Here is a 19906-nt window from a genome sequence, read left to right as displayed (position 1 = left end):
GTGATGGGATAAGAGGGCGTCTCACACACAGGATTCCTATAAGGTAATAGGGACAGCGGCGCCCCCCAGTGATGGGATAAGAGGGCGTCTCACACACAGGATTCCTATAAGGTAATAGGGACAGCGGCGCCCCCCTGTGATGGGATAAGAGGGCGTCTCACACACAGGATTCCTATAAGGTAATAGGGTCAGCGGTGCCTCCCTGTGATGGGATAAGAGGGCGTCTCACACACGGGATTCCTATAAGATAATAGGGACAGCGGTGCCCCCCTGTGATGGGATAAGAGGGCGTCTCACACACAGGATTCCTATAAGGTAATAGGGACAGCGGTGCCCCCCTGTGATGGGATAAGAGGGCGTCTCACACACAGGATTCCTATAAGATAATAGGGACAGCGGTGCCTCCCTGTGATGGGATAAGAGGGCGTCTCACACACGGGATTAATATAAGGTAATAGGGACAGCGGTGCCTCCCTGTGATGGGATAAGAGGGCGTCTCACACACACAGGATTCCTATAAGGTAATAGGGACAGCGGTGCCCCCCTGTGATGGGATAAGAGGGTGTCTCACACACAGGATTCCTATAAGGTAATAGGGACAGCGGCGCCCCCCTGTGATGGGATAAGAGGGCGTCTCACACACAGGATTCCTATAAGGTAATAGGGACAGCGGTGCCCCCCTGTGATGGGATAAGAGGGCGTCTCACACACAGGATTCCTATAAGGTAATAGGGACAGCGGCGCCCCCCTGTGATGGGATAAGAGGGCGTCTCACACACAGGATTCCTATAAGGTAATAGGGTCAGCGGTGCCTCCCTGTGATGGGATAAGAGGGCGTCTCACACACGGGATTCCTATAAGATAATAGGGACAGCGGTGCCCCCCTGTGATGGGATAAGAGGGCGTCTCACACACAGGATTCCTATAAGGTAATAGGGACAGCGGTGCCCCCCTGTGATGGGATAAGAGGGCGTCTCACACACAGGATTCCTATAAGATAATAGGGACAGCGGTGCCTCCCTGTGATGGGATAAGAGGGCGTCTCACACACGGGATTCCTATAAGGTAATAGGGACAGCGGTGCCTCCCTGTGATGGGATAAGAGGGCGTCTCACACACACAGGATTCCTATAAGGTAATAGGGACAGCGGTGCCCCCCTGTGATGGGATAAGAGGGTGTCTCACACACAGGATTCCTATAAGGTAATAGGGACAGCGGCGCCCCCCTGTGATGGGATAAGAGGGCGTCTCACACACAGGATTCCTATAAGGTAATAGGGTCAGCGGTGCCTCCCTGTGATGGGATAAGAGGGCGTCTCACACACAGGATTCCTATAAGGTAATAGGGTCAGCGGTGCCTCCCTGTGATGGGATAAGAGGGCGTCTCACACACAGGATTCCTATAAGATAATAGGGACAGCGGCGCCCCCCTGTGATGGGATAAGAGGGCGTCTCACACACAGGATTCCTATAAGGTAATAGGGTCAGCGGTGCCTCCCTGTGATGGGATAAGAGGGCGTCTCACACACGGGATTCCTATAAGATAATAGGGACAGCGGTGCCTCCCTGTGATGGGATAAGAGGGCGTCTCACACACGGGATTCCTATAAGGTAATAGGGACAGCGGTGCCTCCCTGTGATGGGATAAGAGGGCGTCTCACACACACAGGATTCCTATAAGGTAATAGGGACAGCGGTGCCCCCCTGTGATGGGATAAGAGGGTGTCTCACACACAGGATTCCTATAAGGTAATAGGGACAGCGGCGCCCCCCTGTGATGGGATAAGAGGGCGTCTCACACACAGGATTCCTATAAGGTAATAGGGTCAGCGGTGCCTCCCTGTGATGGGATAAGAGGGCGTCTCACACACAGGATTCCTATAAGGTAATAGGGTCAGCGGTGCCTCCCTGTGATGGGATTAGAGGGCGTCTCACACACAGGATTCCTATAAGATAATAGGGACAGCGGTGCCTCCCTGTGATGGGATAAGAGGGCATCTCACACACAGGATTCCTATAAGGTAATAGGGACAGCGGTGCCTCCCTGTGATGGGATAAGAGGGCGTCTCACACACACGGGATTCCTATAAGGTAATAGGGACAGCGGTGCCCCCCTGTGATGGGATAAGAGGGCGTCTCACACACAGGATTCCTATAAGGTAATAGGGACAGCGGTGCCTCCCTGTGATGGGATAAGAGGGCGTCTCACACACAGGATTCCTATAAGATAATAGGGACAGCGGTGCCTCCCTGTGATGGGATAAGAGGGCATCTCACACACAGGATTCCTATAAGGTAATAGGGACAGCGGTGCCTCCCTGTGATGGGATAAGAGGGCGTCTCACACACACGGGATTCCTATAAGGTAATAGGGACATCGGCGCCTCCCTGTGATGGGATAAGAGGGCGTCTCACACACAGGATTCCTATAAGGTAATAGGGTCAGCGGTGCCTCCCTGTGATGGGATAAGAGGGCGTCTCACACACAGGATTCCTATAAGATAATAGGGACAGCGGTGCCTCCCTGTGATGGGATAAGAGGGCATCTCACACACAGGATTCCTATAAGGTAATAGGGACAGCAGCGCCCCCCTGTGATGGGATAAGAGGGCGTCTCACACACACGGGATTCCTATAAGGTAATAGGGACAGCGGTGCCCCCCTGTGATGGGATAAGAGGGCGTCACACACACAGGATTCCTATAAGGTAATAGGGACAGCGGCGCCCCCCTGTGATGGGATAAGAGGGTGTCTCACACACGGGGTTCCTATAAGGTAATAGGGACAGCGGTGCCTCCCTGTGATGGGATAAGAGGGCGTCTCATACACGGGATTCCTTTAAGATAATAGGGACAGCGGTGCCTCCCTGTGATGGGATAAGAGGGCGTCTCACACAGGGGATTCCTATAAGGTAATAGGGACAGCGGTGCCTCCCTGTGATGGGATAAGAGGGCGTCTCACACAGGGGATTCCTATAAGGTAATAGGGACAGCGGTGCCTCCCTGTGATGGGATAAGAGGGCGTCTCACACACAGGGGATTCCTATAAGGTAATAGGGACAGCGGTGCCTCCCTGTGATGGGATAAGAGGGCGTCTCACACAGGGGATTCCTATAAGGTAATAGGGACAGCGGTGCCCCCCTGTGATGGGATAAGAGGGCGTCTCACACACAGGGGATTCCTATAAGGTAATAGGGACAGCGGCGCCCCCCTGTGATGGGATAAGAGGGCGTCACACACACGGGATTCCTATAAGGTAATAGGGACAGCGGCGCCCCCCTGTGATGGGATAAGAGGGCGTCTCACACACAGGATTCCTATAAGGTAATAGGGACAGCGGTGCCCCCTGTGATGGGATAAGAGGGCGTCACACACACGGGATTCCTATAAGGTAATAGGGACAGCGGTGCCTCCCTGTGATGGGACAAGAGGGCGTCTCACACACAGGGGATTCCTATAAGGTAATAGGGACAGCGGTGCCCCCCTGTGATGGGATAAGAGGGCGTCTCACACACAGGATTCCTATAAGGTAATAGGGTCAGTGGTGCCCCCCTGTGATGGGATAAGAGGGCGTCTCACACACGGGGGATTCCTATAAGGTAATAGGGACAGCGGTGCCTCCCTGTGATGGGATAAGAGGGCGTCTCACACACAGGATTCCTATAAGGTAATAGGGACAGCGGTGCCCCCCTGTGATGGGATAAGAGGGCGTCTCACACACAGGATTCCTATAAGGTAATAGGGACAGCGGTGCCCCCCTGTGATGGGATAAGAGGGCGTCTCACACACAGGATTTCTATAAGGTAATAGGGACAGCGGTGCCTACCTGTGATGGGATAAGAGGGCGTCTCACACACAGGGGTTCCTATAAGGTAATAGGGACAGCGGTGCCCCCCTGTGATGGGATAAGAGGGCGTCTCACACACAGGATTCCTATAACGTAATAGGGACAGCGGCGCCTCCCTGTGATGGGATAAGAGGGCGTCACACACACAGGATTCCTATAAGGTAATAGGGACAGCGGTGCCCCCCTGTGATGGGATAAGAGGGCGTCTCACACACAGGGGATTCCTATAAGGTAATAGGGACAGCGGTGCCTCCCTGTGATGGGATAAGAGGGCGTCTCACACACAGGATTCCTATAAGGTAATAGGGACAGCGGTGCCTCCCTGTGATGGGATAAGAGGGCGTCTCACACACAGGATTCCTATAAGGTAATAGGGACAGCGGCGCCTCCCTGTGATGGGATAAGAGGGCGTCTCACACACAGGGGTTCCTATAAGGTAATAGGGACAGCGGTGCCTCCCTGTGATGGGATAAGAGGGCGTCTCACACACGGGATTCCTATAAGATAATAGGGACAGCGGTGCCTCCCTGTGATGGGATAAGAGGGCGTCTCACACACAGGGGATTCCTATAAGGTAATAGGGACAGCGGTGCCTCCCTGTGATGGGATAAGAGGGTGTCTCACACACAGGATTCCTATAAGGTAATAGGGACAGCGGTGCCTCCCTGTGATGGGATAAGAGGGCGTCTCACACAGGGGATTCCTATAAGGTAATAGGGACAGCGGTGCCTCCCTGTGATGGGATAAGAGGGCGTCTCACACACACAGGATTCCTATAAGGTAATAGGGACAGCGGTGCCTCCCTGTGATGGGATAAGAGGGCGTCTCACACAGGGGATTCCTATAAGGTAATAGGGACAGCGGTGCCCCCCTGTGATGGGATAAGAGGGCGTCTCACACACAGGGGATTCCTATAAGGTAATAGGGACAGCGGCGCCCCCCTGTGATGGGATAAGAGGGCGTCACACACACGGGATTCCTATAAGGTAATAGGGACAGCGGCGCCCCCCTGTGATGGGATAAGAGGGCGTCTCACACACAGGATTCCTATAAGGTAATAGGGACAGCGGTGCCCCCTGTGATGGGATAAGAGGGCGTCACACACACGGGATTCCTATAAGGTAATAGGGACAGCGGTGCCTCCCTGTGATGGGATAAGAGGGCGTCTCACACAGGGGATTCCTATAAGGTAATAGGGACAGCGGTGCCCCCCTGTGATGGGATAAGAGGGCGTCTCACACACAGGATTCCTATAAGGTAATAGGGACAGCGGTGCCCCCCTGTGATGGGATAAGAGGGCGTCTCACACACAGGGGTTCCTATAAGGTAATAGGGACAGCGGTGCCTCCCTGTGATGGGATAAGAGGGCGTCTCACACACAGGATTCCTATAAGGTAATAGGAACAGCGGCGCCCCCCTGTGATGGGATAAGAGGGCGTCTCACACACAGGATTCCTATAAGGTAATAGGGACAGCGATGCCTCCCTGTGATGGGATAAGAGGGCGTCTCACACACAGGGGTTCCTATAAGGTAATAGGGACAGCGGTGCCTCCCTGTGATGGGATAAGAGGGCGTCTCACACACACGGGATTCCTATAAGGTAATAGGGACAGCGGTGCCTCCCTGTGATGGGATAAGAGGGCGTCTCACACACAGGGGATTCCTATAAGGTAATAGGGACAGCGGTGCCTCCCTGTGATGGGATAAGAGGGCGTCTCACACAGGGGATTCCTATAAGGTAATAGGGACAGCGGTGCCTCCCTGTGATGGGATAAGAGGGCGTCTCACACACAGGATTCCTATAAGGTAATAGGGACAGCGGTGCCTCCCTGTGATGGGATAAGAGGGCGTCTCACACACAGGGGTTCCTATAAGGTAATAGGGACAGCGGCGCCTCCCTGTGATGGGATAAGAGGGCGTCTCACACACAGGATTCCTATAAGGTAATAGGGACAGCGGTGCCTCCCTGTGATGGGATAAGAGGGCGTCTCACACACAGGGGATTCCTATAAGGTAATAGGGACAGCGGTGCCCCCCTGTGATGGGATAAGATGGCGTCTCACACACACAGGATTCCTATAAGGTAATAGGGACAGCGGTGCCTCCCTGTGATGGGATAAGAGGGCGTCTCACACACGGGATTCCTATAAGGTAATAGGGACAGCGGTGCCTCCCTGTGATGGGATAAGATGGCGTCTCACACACAGGGGTTCCTATAAGGTAATAGGGTGACATACCTGCCTCCCGCTCTCCTCTTCCCTCGTTCCCTCCTTCCGTGAGGTCGATGAGGCTGATGTGTTTGCTGAGGTCGCGCAGGCGCAAAGCGTCGTCCCCATAAAAGCCGCCCCCTATCTGCCCCTCCGGGCTCTTGAGGCGGAAGCCGAGGGTCCCGTTCCGCAGCACGTGTAGGATCCAGCACACGTTATCGTACGGCAGAGACCTCACCCTATCCTCCTTCTCCCTATTCCGGGTACCCTGGCCGGGTCTGCCACCCGAGTCCAACAAATATCTCTTGTACCAACTGAACAAAACCTCGGAAAATTCAAGGATGGCCTCTCGGTATCCGGAGGTAAACTCCATATCTGTGTATAGATACTCAGCATCATTATACAGCGCGGCGTGATCATTATCAGTGTATAGATACTCTGCATCATTATACAGCGCGGCGTGATCATTATCAGTGTATAGATACTCTGCATCATTATACAGCGCGGCGTGATCACTATCAGTGTATAGATACTCTGCATCATTATACAGCGCAGCGTGATCATTATCAGTGTATAGATACTCTGCATCATTATACAGCGCGGAGTGATCATTATCAGTGTATAGATACTCAGCATCATTATACAGCGCGGAGTGATCATTATCAGTGTATAGATACTCTGCATCATTATACAGCGCAGCGTGATCATTATCAGTGTATAGATACTCTGCATCATTATACAGCGCGGTGTGATCACTATCAGTGTATAGATACTCTGCATCATTATACAGCGCAGCGTGATCATTATCAGTGTATAGATACTCTGCATCATTATACAGCGCGGCGTGATCATTATCAGTGTATAGATACTCTGCATCATTATACAGCGCAGCGTGATCACTATCAGTGTATAGATACTCAGCATCATTATACAGCGCAGCGTGATTACTATCAGTGTATAGATACTCTGCATCATTATACAGCGCGGCGTGATCACTATCAGTGTATAGATACTCTGCATCATTATACAGCGCGGCGTGATCATTTTCAGTGTATAGATACTCTGCATCATTATACAGCGCGGCGTGATCATTACCAGTGTATAGATACTCTGCATCATTATACAGCGCGGCGTGATCACTATCAGTGTATAGATACTCTGCATCATTATACAGCGCGGCGTGATCATTATCAGTGTATAGATACTCTGCATCATTATACAGCGCGGCGTGATCATTATCAGTGTATAGATACTCTGCATCATTATACAGCGCGGCGTGATCATTATCAGTGTATAGATACTCTGCATCATTATACAGCGCGGCGTGATCACTATCAGTGTATAGATACTCTGCATCATTATACAGCGCGGCGTGATCACTATCAGTGCATAGATACTCAGTACCACTATACAGCGCGGCGTGATCACTATCAGTGTATAGATACTCAGTACCACTATACAGCGCGGCGTGATCACTATCAGTGTATAGATACTCAGTACCACTATACAGCGCGGCGTGATCACTATCAGTGTATAGATACTCAGTACCACTATACAGCGCGGCGTGATCACTATCAGTGTATAGATACTCAGTACCACTATACAGCGCGGCGTGATCACTATCAGTGTATAGATACTCAGTACCACTATACAGCGCGGCGTGATCACTATCAGTGTATAGATACTCAGTACCACTATACAGCGCGGCGTGATCACTATCAGTGTATAGATACTCATGATCACTATACAGCGCGGCGTGATCACTATCAGTGTATAGATACTCAGTACCACTATACAGCGCGGCGTGGTCACTATCAGTGTATAGATACTCAGTACCACTATACAGCGCGGCGTGATCACTATCAGTGTATAGATACTCTGCATCATTATACACCGCGGCGTGATCATTATCAGTGTATAGATACTCAGTACCACTATACAGCGCGGCGTGATCACTATCAGTGTATAGATACTCTGCATCATTATACAGCGCGGCGTGATCACTATCAGTGTATAGATACTCAGTACCACTATACAGCGCGGCGTGATCACTATCAGTGTATAGATACTCAGTACCACTATACAGCGCGGCGTGATCACTATCAGTGTATAGATACTCAGTACCACTATACAGCGCGGCGTGATCACTATCAGTGTATAGATACTCAGTACCACTATACAGCGCGGCGTGATCACTATCAGTGTATAGATACTCAGTACCACTATACAGCGCGGCGTGATCACTATCAGTGTATAGATACTCAGTACCACTATACAGCGCGGCGTGATCACTATCAGTGTATAGATACTCAGTACCTCTCTTTCAGTCGCTGCCGTCCGCAGATCAAGTTGAAAGTAAATAATTTTCTCCGGTGATGTCAGAAGATTCTCCCAGCATTTCAAATCATCGCGTTTCCATGGAAACAATCTATCTATCTGTCAATATATCTATCTATCTGTGTGTGCGTGTGTGTGTGTGTGTGTGTGTGTGTGTGTGTGTGTGTGTGTGTGTGTGTGTGTGTGTGTGTGTGTGTGTGTGTGTGTGTGTGTGTGGTGTGTGTGTGTGTGTGTCAGTACAGGAATAGCAGAGAGGGCTGCAGGGCAGGATGGGGGTGCAGTGACAGAGCTGTGTGTGTGTGTCAGTACAGTATATCTCTGTATTACATCTCACAGTGTTAGATATATATCTGTATTACATCTCACAGTGTTAGATATATATCTGTATTACATCACAGTGTTAGATATATATCTGTATTACATCACAGTGTTAGATATATATCTGTATTACATCTCACAGTGTTAGATATATATCTGTATTACATCACACAGTGTTAGATATATATCTGTATTACATCACAGTGTTAGATATATATCTGTCTGTCTCATAGAGTTAGATATATATCTGTATTACATCTCACAGTGTTAGATATATATCTGTATTACATCACACAGTGTTAGATATATATCTGTATTACATCACACAGTGTTAGATATATATCTGTATTACATCTCACAGTGTTAGATATATATCTGTATTACATCACTGTGTTAGATATATATCTGTATTACATCTCACAGTGTTAGATATATATCTGTCTGTCTCATAGAGTTAGATATATATCTGTATTTCATCTCACAGTGTTAGATATATATCTGTCTGTCTCATAGAGTTAGATATATATCTGTATTACATCTCACAGTGTTAGATATATATCTGTATTACATCTCACAGTGTTAGATATATATCTGTATTACATCACTGTGTTAGATATATATCTGTATTACATCTCACAGTGTTAGATATATATCTGTATTACATCACAGTGTTAGATATATATCTGTATTACATCTCACAGTGTTAGATATATATCTGTATTACATCTCACAGTGTTAGATATATATCTGTGTTACATCTCACAGTGTTAGATATATATCTGTATTACATCACAGTGTTAGATATATATCTGTATTACATCTCACAGTGTTAGATATATATCTGTATTACATCTCACAGTGTTAGATATATATCTGTCTGTCTCATAGAGTTAGATATATATCTGTATTACATCTCACAGTGTTAGATATATATCTGTATTACATCACAGTGTTAGATATATATCTGTATTACATCTCACAGTGTTAGATATATATCTGTATTACATCTCACAGTGTTAGATATATATCTGTATTACATCACACAGTGTTAGATATATATCTGTGTTACATCACAGTGTTAGATATATATCTGTATTACATCTCACAGTGTTAGATATATATCTGTATTACATCTCACAGTGTTAGATATATATCTGTATTACATCTCACAGTGTTAGATATATATCTGTATTACATCTCACAGTGTTAGATATATATCTGTATTACATCTCACAGTGTTAGATATATATCTGTATTACATCTCACAGTGTTATATATATATCTGTATTACATCACACAGTGTTAGATATATATCTGTATTACATCTCACAGTGTTAGATATAAATCTGTATTACATCTCACAGTGTTAGATATATATCTGTCTGTCTCATAGAGTTAGATATATATCTGTATTACATCTCACAGTGTTAGATATATATCTGTATTACATCTCACAGTGTTAGATATATATCTGTATTACATCTCACAGTGTTAGATATATATCTGTATTACATCTCACAGTGTTAGATATATATCTGTATTACATCTCACAGTGTTAGATATATATCTGTCTGTCTCATAGAGTTAGATATATATCTGTATTACATCTCACAGTGTTAGATATATATCTGTATTACATCTCACAGTGTTAGATATATATCTGTATTACATCTCACAGTGTTAGATATATATCTGTATTACATCTCACAGTGTTAGATATATATCTGTATTACATCTCACAGTGTTAGATATATATCTGTATTACATCTCACAGTGTTAGATATATATCTGTATTACATCTCACAGTGTTAGATATATATCTGTATTACATCTCACAGTGTTAGATATATATCTGTATTAAATCTCACAGTGTTAGATATATATCTGTATTACATCACAGTGTTAGATATATATCTGTATTACATCTCACAGTGTTAGATATATATCTGTATTACATCACAGTGTTAGATATATATCTGTATTACATCTCACAGTGTTAGATATATATCTGTATTACATCTCACAGTGTTAGATATATATCTGTATTACATCTCACAGTGTTAGATATATATCTGTATTACATCTCACAGTGTTAGATATATATCTGTATTACATCTCACAGTGTTAGATATATATCTGTATTACATCTCACAGTGTTAGATATATATCTGTATTACATCACAGTGTTAGATATATATATGTATTACATCACAGTGTTAGATATATATCTGTATTACATCTCACAGTGTTAGATATATATCTGTATTACATCTCACAGTGTTAGATATATATCTGTATTACATCTCTCAGTGTTAGATATATATCTGTATTACATCTCTCAGTGTTAGATATATATCTGTATTACATCACAGTGTTAGATATATATCTGTATTACATCTCACAGTGTTAGATATATATCTGTATTACATCTCAGTGTTAGATATATATCTGTATTACATCTCACAGTGTTAGATATATATCTGTATTACATCTCACAGTGTTAGATATATATCTGTATTACATCTCACAGTGTTATATATATATCTGTATTACATCTCACAGTGTTAGATATGTATCTGTATTACATCTCACAGTGTTAGATATATATCTGTATTACATCACAGTGTTAGATATATATCTGTCTGTCTCATAGAGTTAGATATATATCTGTATTACATCTCTCAGTGTTAGATATATATCTGTATTACATCTCTCAGTGTTAGATATATATCTGTATTACATCACAGTGTTAGATATATATCTGTATTACATCTCACAGTGTTAGATATATATCTGTATTACATCTCACAGTGTTAGATATATATCTGTATTACATCTCACAGTGTTAGATATATATCTGTATTACATCTCACAGTGTTAGATATATATCTGTATTACATCACAGTGTTAGATATATATCTGTATTACATCTCAGTGTTAGATATATATCTGTATTACATCTCACAGTGTTAGATATATATCTGTATTACATCTCACAGTGTTAGATATATATCTGTATTACATCTCACAGTGTTAGATATATATCTGTATTACATCACAGTGTTAGATATATATCTGTATTACATCTCAGTGTTAGATATATATCTGTATTACATCTCACAGTGTTAGATAAATATCTGTATTACATCTCACAGTGTTAGATATATATCTGTATTACATCTCACAGTGTTAGATATATATCTGTATTACATCTCACAGTGTTAGATATATATCTGTATTACATCTCACAGTGTTAGATATATATCTGTATTACATCTCACAGTGTTAGATATATATCTGTATTACATCTCACAGTGTTAGATATGTATCTGTATTACATCTCACAGTGTTAGATATATATCTGTATTACATCTCAGTGTTAGATATATATCTGTATTACATCTCACAGTATTAGATATATATCTGTATTACATCTCACAGTGTTAGATATATATCTGTATTACATCTCACAGTGTTAGATATATATCTGTATTACATCTCTCAGTGTTAGATATATATCTGTATTACATCTCTCAGTGTTAGATATATATCTGTATTACATCTCACAGTGTTAGATATATATCTGTATTACATCTCACAGTGTTAGATATATATCTGTATTACATCTCACAGTGTTAGATATATATCTGTATTACATCTCACAGTGTTAGATATATATCTGTATTACATCTCACAGTGTTAGATATATATCTGTATTACATCTCACAGTGTTAGATATATATCTGTATTACATCTCACAGTGTTAGATATATATCTGTATTACATCACAGTGTTAGATATATATCTGTATTACATCTCACAGTGTTAGATATATATCTGTATTACATCACAGTGTTAGATATATATCTGTATTACATCTCACAGTGTTAGATATATATCTGTATTACATCTCAGAGTTAGATATATATCTGTATTACATCTCACAGTGTTAGATATATATCTGTATTACATCTCAGAGTTAGATATATATCTGTATTACATCTCAGTGTTAGATATATATCTGTATTACATCACACAGTGTTAGATATATATCTGTATTACATCTCACAGTGTTAGATATATATCTGTATTACATCTCACAGTGTTAGATATATATCTGTATTACATCTCAGTGTTAGATATATATCTGTATTACATCTCTCAGTGTTAGATATATATCTGTATTACATCTCACAGTGTTAGATATATATCTGTATTACATCTCACAGTGTTAGATATATATCTGTATTACATCTCTCAGTGTTAGATATATATCTGTATTACATCTCACAGTGTTAGATATATATCTGTATTACATCTCACAGTGTTAGATATATATCTGTATTACATCTCACAGTGTTAGATATATATCTGTATTACATCTCACAGTGTTAGATATATATCTGTATTACATCACACAGTGTTAGATATATATCTGTATTACATCTCTCAGTGTTAGATATATATCTGTATTACATCTCACAGTGTTAGATATATATCTGTATTACATCTCACAGTGTTAGATATATATCTGTATTACATCTCACAGTGTTAGATATATATCTGTATTACATCTCTCAGTGTTAGATATATATCTGTATTACATCTCACAGTGTTAGATATATATCTGTATTACATCTCACAGTGTTAGATATATATCTGTATTACATCTCACAGTGTTAGATATATATCTGTATTACATCTCTCAGTGTTAGATATATATCTGTATTACATCTCACAGTGTTAGATATATATCTGTATTACATCTCACAGTGTTAGATATATATCTGTATTACATCTCACAGTGTTAGATATATATCTGTATTACATCTCACAGTGTTAGATATATATCTGTATTACATCTCACAGTGTTAGATATATATCTGTATTACATCTCACAGTGTTAGATATATATCTGTATTACATCTCACAGTGTTAGATATATATCTGTATTACATCTCACAGTGTTAGATATATATCTGTATTACATCTCACAGTGTTAGATATATATCTGTATTACATCTCAGTATTAGATATATATCTGTATTACATCTCACAGTGTTAGATATATATCTGTATTACATCTCACAGTGTTAGATATATATCTGTATTACATTTCACAGTGTTAGATATATATCTGTATTACATCACAGTGTTAGATATATATCTGTATTACATCTCACAGTGTTAGATATATATCTGTATTACATCTCAGTGTTAGATATATATCTGTATTACATCTCACAGTGTTAGATATATATCTGTATTACATCACAGTGTTAGATATATATCTGTATTACATCACACAGTGTTAGATATATATCTGTATTACATCTCACAGTGTTAGATATATCTGTATTACATCACAGTGTTAGATATATATCTGTATTACATCACACAGTGTTAGATATATATCTGTATTACATCTCACAGTGTTAGATATATATCTGTATTACATCTCACAGTGTTAGATATATATCTGTATTACATCTCACAGTGTTAGATATATATCTGTATTACATCTCACAGTGTTAGATATATATCTGTCTGTCTCACAGTGTTAGATATATATCTGTATTACATCTCACAGTGTTAGATATATATCTGTATTACATCTCACAGTGTTATATATATATCTGTATTAAATCTCACAGTGTTAGATATATATCTGTATTACATCACAGTGTTAGATATATATCTGTTTGTCTCATAGAGTTAGATATATATCTGTATTACATCTCACAGTGTTAGATATATATCTGTATTAAATCTCACAGTGTTAGATATATATCTGTATTACATCACAGTGTTAGATATATATCTGTATTACATCACAGTGTTATATATATATCTGTATTACATCTCACAGTGTTAGATATATATCTGTATTACATCTCACAGTGTTAGATATATATCTGTATTACATCTCACAGTGTTAGATATATATCTGTATTACATCTCACAGTGTTAGATATATATCTGTATTACATCTCACAGTGTTAGATATATATCTGTATTACATCTCAGAGTTAGATATATATCTGTATTACATCTCACAGTGTTAGATATATATCTGTCTGTCTCATAGAGTTAGATATATATCTGTATTACATCACAGTGTTAGATATATATCTGTATTACATCTCACAGTGTTAGATATATATCTGTATTACATCACAGTGTTAGATATATATCTGTATTACATCTCACAGTGTTAGATATATATCTGTATTACATCTCAGTGTTAGATATATATCTGTATTACATCACAGTGTTAGATATATATCTGTATTACATCTCACAGTGTTAGATATATATCTGTATTACATCTCACAGTGTTAGATATATATCTGTATTACATCTCACAGTGTTAGATATATATCTGTATTAAATCTCACAGTGTTAGATATATATCTGTATTACATCACAGTGTTAGATATATATCTGTCTGTCTCATAGAGTTAGATATATATCTGTATTACATCTCACAGTGTTAGATATATATCTGTATTAAATCTCACAGTGTTAGATATATATCTGTATTACATCACAGTTTTAGATATATATCTGTATTACATCTCACAGTGTTAGATATATATCTGTATTACATCACAGTGTTAGATATATATCTGTATTACATCTCACAGTGTTAGATATATATCTGTATTACATCACAGTGTTAGATATATATCTGTATTACATCTCACAGTGTTAGATATATTTCTGTATTACATCACAGTGTTAGATATGTATCTGTATTACATCTCACAGTGTTAGATATATATCTGTATTACATCTCACAGTGTTAGATATATATCTGTATTACATCTCACAGTGTTATATATATATCTGTATTACATCTCACAGTGTTAGATATATATCTGTATTACATCTCTCAGTGTTAGATATATATCTGTATTACATCTCACAGTGTTAGATATATATCTGTATTACATCTCACAGTGTTAGATATATATCTGTATTACATCTCACAGTGTTAGATATATATCTGTATTACATCTCACAGTGTTAGATATATCTGTATTACATCTCACAGTGTTAGATATATATCTCTATTACATCTCACAGTGATAGATATATATCTGTATTACTGCACCGACACACTTTATTCGAGCAAATACCCGGTATGTACCTGGCAGATACCTGGAATGCGCCGCTCCTCACCTCTGACAAGCCCCGTTGCATTTGCCTTCCCAGCCTGGGTTCATGCCTGGCTGATGGGCGGCTGATCTGTTAAATGATAATGATTAGGATTTAATAGGCTGCAATGCTTCGCGTGTCTACCAGATGGCATAAATTCATGAATTGTAATGCAGTATATATATATGTACTGTGCAGTATTGCAGCCAGTGGGAATACAATGCTTCAATCCCTGCTGGAAAATAACTCAATGCACTCGGGCAGAAAACAGTCACAAACCTCAATACACCCGGGTATACCCGAATTCGTGGGACTAGCCGAGCTCGAATAAAGTGTGTCGCCAGTGTACATCTCACAGTGTTAGATATATATCTGTATTACATCTCACAGTGTTAGATATATATCTGTATTACATCTCACAGTGTTAGATATATATCTGTATTACATCTCACAGTGTTATATATATATCTGTATTACATCTCACAGTGTTAGATATATATCTGTATTACATCACACAGTGTTAGATATATATCTGTATTACATCACACAGTGTTAGATATATATCTGTATTACATCACAGTGTTAGATATATATCTGTATTACATCTCACAGTGTTAGATATATATCTGTATTACATCTCACAGTGTTAGATATATATCTGTATTACATCTCAGTGTTAGATATATATCTGTATTACATCACACAGTGTTAGATATATATCTGTATTAAATCTCACAGTGTTAGATATATATCTGTATTACATCACAGTGTTAGATATATATCTGTATTACATCACACAGTGTTAGATATATATCTGTATTACATCTCACAGTGTTAGATATATATCTGTATTACATCACAGTGTTAGATATATATCTGTATTACATCTCACAGTGTTAGATATATATCTGTATTACATCTCACAGTGTTAGATATATATCTGTATTACATCACACAGTGTTAGATATATATCTGTATTACATCTCACAGTGTTAGATATATATCTGTATTACATCACAGTGTTAGATATATATCTGTATTACATCTCAGTGTTAGATATATATCTGTATTACATCTCACAGTGTTAGATATATATCTGTATTAAATCACAGTGTTAGATATATATCTGTATTACATCACAGTGTTAGATATATATCTGTATTACATCTCACAGTGTTAGATATATATCTGTATTACATCTCACAGTGTTAGATATATATCTGTATTACATCTCACAGTGTTAGATATATATCTGTATTACATCTCACAGTGTTAGATATATATCTGTATTACATCTCACAGTGTTAGATATATATCTGTATTACATCTCAGTGTTAGATATATATCTGTATTACATCTCACAGTGTTAGATATATATCTGTATTACATCTCACAGTGTTAGATATATATCTGTATTACATCTCACAGTGTTAGATATATATCTATATTACATCTCACAGTGTTAAATATATATCTGTATTACATCTCACAGTGTTAGATACATATCTGTATTACATTACACAGTGTTAGATATATATCTGTCTGTCTCATAGAGTTAGATATATATCTGTATTACATCTCACAGTGTTAGATATATATCTGTATTACATCTCACAGTGTTAGATATATATCTGTATTACATCTCACAGTGTTAGATATATATCTGTATTACATCTCTCAGTGTTAGATATATATCTGTATTACATCTCACAGTGTTAGATATATATCTGTATTACATCACAGTGTTAGATATATATCTGTATTACATCTCAGTGTTAGATATATATCTGTATTACATCTCACAGTGTTAGATATATATCTGTATTACATCACAGTGTAAGATATGTATCTGTATTACATCTCACAGTGTTAGATATATATCTGTATTACATCACAGTGTTAGATATATATCTGTATTACATCACAGTGTTATATATATATCTGTATTACATCTCACAGTGTTAGATATAAATCTGTATTACATCACAGTGTTAGATATATATCTGTATTACATCTCACAGTGTTAGATATATATCTGTATTACATCTCACAGTGTTAGATATATATCTGTATTACATCACAGTGTTAGATATATATCTGTATTACATCACAGTGTTAGATATATCTCTGTATTACATCTCACAGTGTTAGATATAAATCTGTATTACATCTCACAGTGTTAGATATATATCTGTCTGTCTCATAGAGTTAGATATATATCTGTATTACATCTCACAGTGTTAGATATATATCTGTATTACATCACAGTGTTAGATATATATCTGTATTACATCTCACAGTGTTAGATATATATCTGTATTACATCTCACAGTGTTAGATATATATCTGTATTACATCACAGTGTTAGATATATATCTGTATTACATCTCACAGTGTTAGATATATATCTGTATTTCATCTCACAGTGTTATATATATATCTGTCTGTCTCATAGAGTTAGATATATATCTGTATTACATCTCACAGTGTTAGATATATATCTGTATTACATCTCACAGTGTTAGATATATATCTGTATTACATCTCACAGTGTTAGATATATATCTGTATTACATCTCACAGTGTTAGATATATATCTGTATTACATCTCACAGTGTTAGATATATATCTGTATTACATCTCACAGTGTTAGATATATCTCTGTATTACATCTCACAGTGTTAGATATATATCTGTATTACATCTCACAGTGTTAGATATATATCTGTATTACATCTCACAGTGTTAGATATATATCTGTCTGTCTCATAGAGTTAGATATATATCTGTATTACATCTCACAGTGTTAGATATATATCTGTCTGTCTCATAGAGTTAGATATATATCTGTATTACATCACAGTGTTAGATATATATCTGTATTACATCTCAGTGTTAGATATATATCTGTATTACATCTCACAGTGTTAGATATATATCTGTATTACATCTCACAGTGTTAGATATATATCTGTATTACATCTCACAGTGTTAGATATATATCTGTCTGTCTCATAGAGTTAGATATATATCTGTATTACATCTCACAGTGTTAGATATATATCTGTCTGTCTCATAGAGTTAGATATATATCTGTATTACATCACAGTGTTAGATATATATCTGTATTACATCTCAGTGTTAGATATATATCTGTATAACATCTCATAGAGTTAGATATATATCTGTATTACATCTCACAGTGTTAGATATATATCTGTCTGTCTCATAGAGTTAGATATACATCTGTATTACATCTCACAGTGTTAGATATATATCTGTATTACATCTCACAGTGTTAGATATATATCTGTATTACATCTCATAGAGTTAGATATATATCTGTATTACATCTCACAGTGTTAGATATATATCTGTCTGTCTCATAGAGTTAGATATATATCTGTATTACATCACAGTGTTAGATATATATCTGTATTACATCTCACAGTGTTAGATATATATCTGTATTACATCTCACAGTGTTAGATATATATCTGTATTACATCTCACAGTGTTAGATATATATCTGTATTACATCTCACAGTGTTAGATATATATCTGTGTTACATCACAGTGTTAGATATATATCTGTATTACATCTCACAGTGTTAGATATATATCTGTATTACATCTCACAGTGTTAGATATATATCTGTATTACATCTCACAGTGTTAGATATATATCTGTATTACATCACTGTGTTAGATATATATCTGTATTACATCACAGTGTTAGATATATATCTGTCTGTCTCACAGTGTTAGATATATATCTGTATTACATCTCACAGTGTTAGATATATATCTGTATTACATCTCACAGTGTTATATATATATCTGTATTAAATCTCACAGTGTTAGATATATATCTGTATTACATCACAGTGTTAGATATATATCTGTTTGTCTCATAGAGTTAGATATATATCTGTATTACATCTCACAGTGTTAGATATATATCTGTATTAAATCTCACAGTGTTAGATATATATCTGTATTACATCACAGTGTTAGATATATATCTGTATTACAT

General features: G+C 38.6%; 1 protein-coding gene across 1 annotated transcript in view; it reads right to left on the bottom strand.

The window, feature by feature from the left end:
* The window catches only part of LOC142475118 (zinc finger MYND domain-containing protein 15-like), a gene marked incomplete at its 3' end in the record, with an annotated part of 53231 nt that extends 44835 nt beyond the window's left edge, over positions 1–8396 (bottom strand). Inside the window, exons 1-2 of the mRNA XM_075581131.1 lie at positions 8371–8396; positions 6085–6429 (exon numbers count right to left, since the gene is read on the bottom strand). Coding sequence (XP_075437246.1) covers positions 6085–6427 — 343 coding nt within the window. The remainder of the gene's footprint in view (positions 1–6084; positions 6430–8370) is intronic.
* Between the last annotated feature and the right edge of the window lie 11510 nt (positions 8397–19906).

The sequence above is a fragment of the Ascaphus truei genome, unplaced genomic scaffold (genome assembly GCF_040206685.1).
Source record: "Ascaphus truei isolate aAscTru1 unplaced genomic scaffold, aAscTru1.hap1 HAP1_SCAFFOLD_1070, whole genome shotgun sequence".
Classification (NCBI taxonomy): Eukaryota; Metazoa; Chordata; class Amphibia; order Anura; family Ascaphidae; genus Ascaphus; species Ascaphus truei.
Note: the sequence above shows the minus strand (reverse complement) of the source record. Positions and strands in the feature narration are given on the sequence as shown.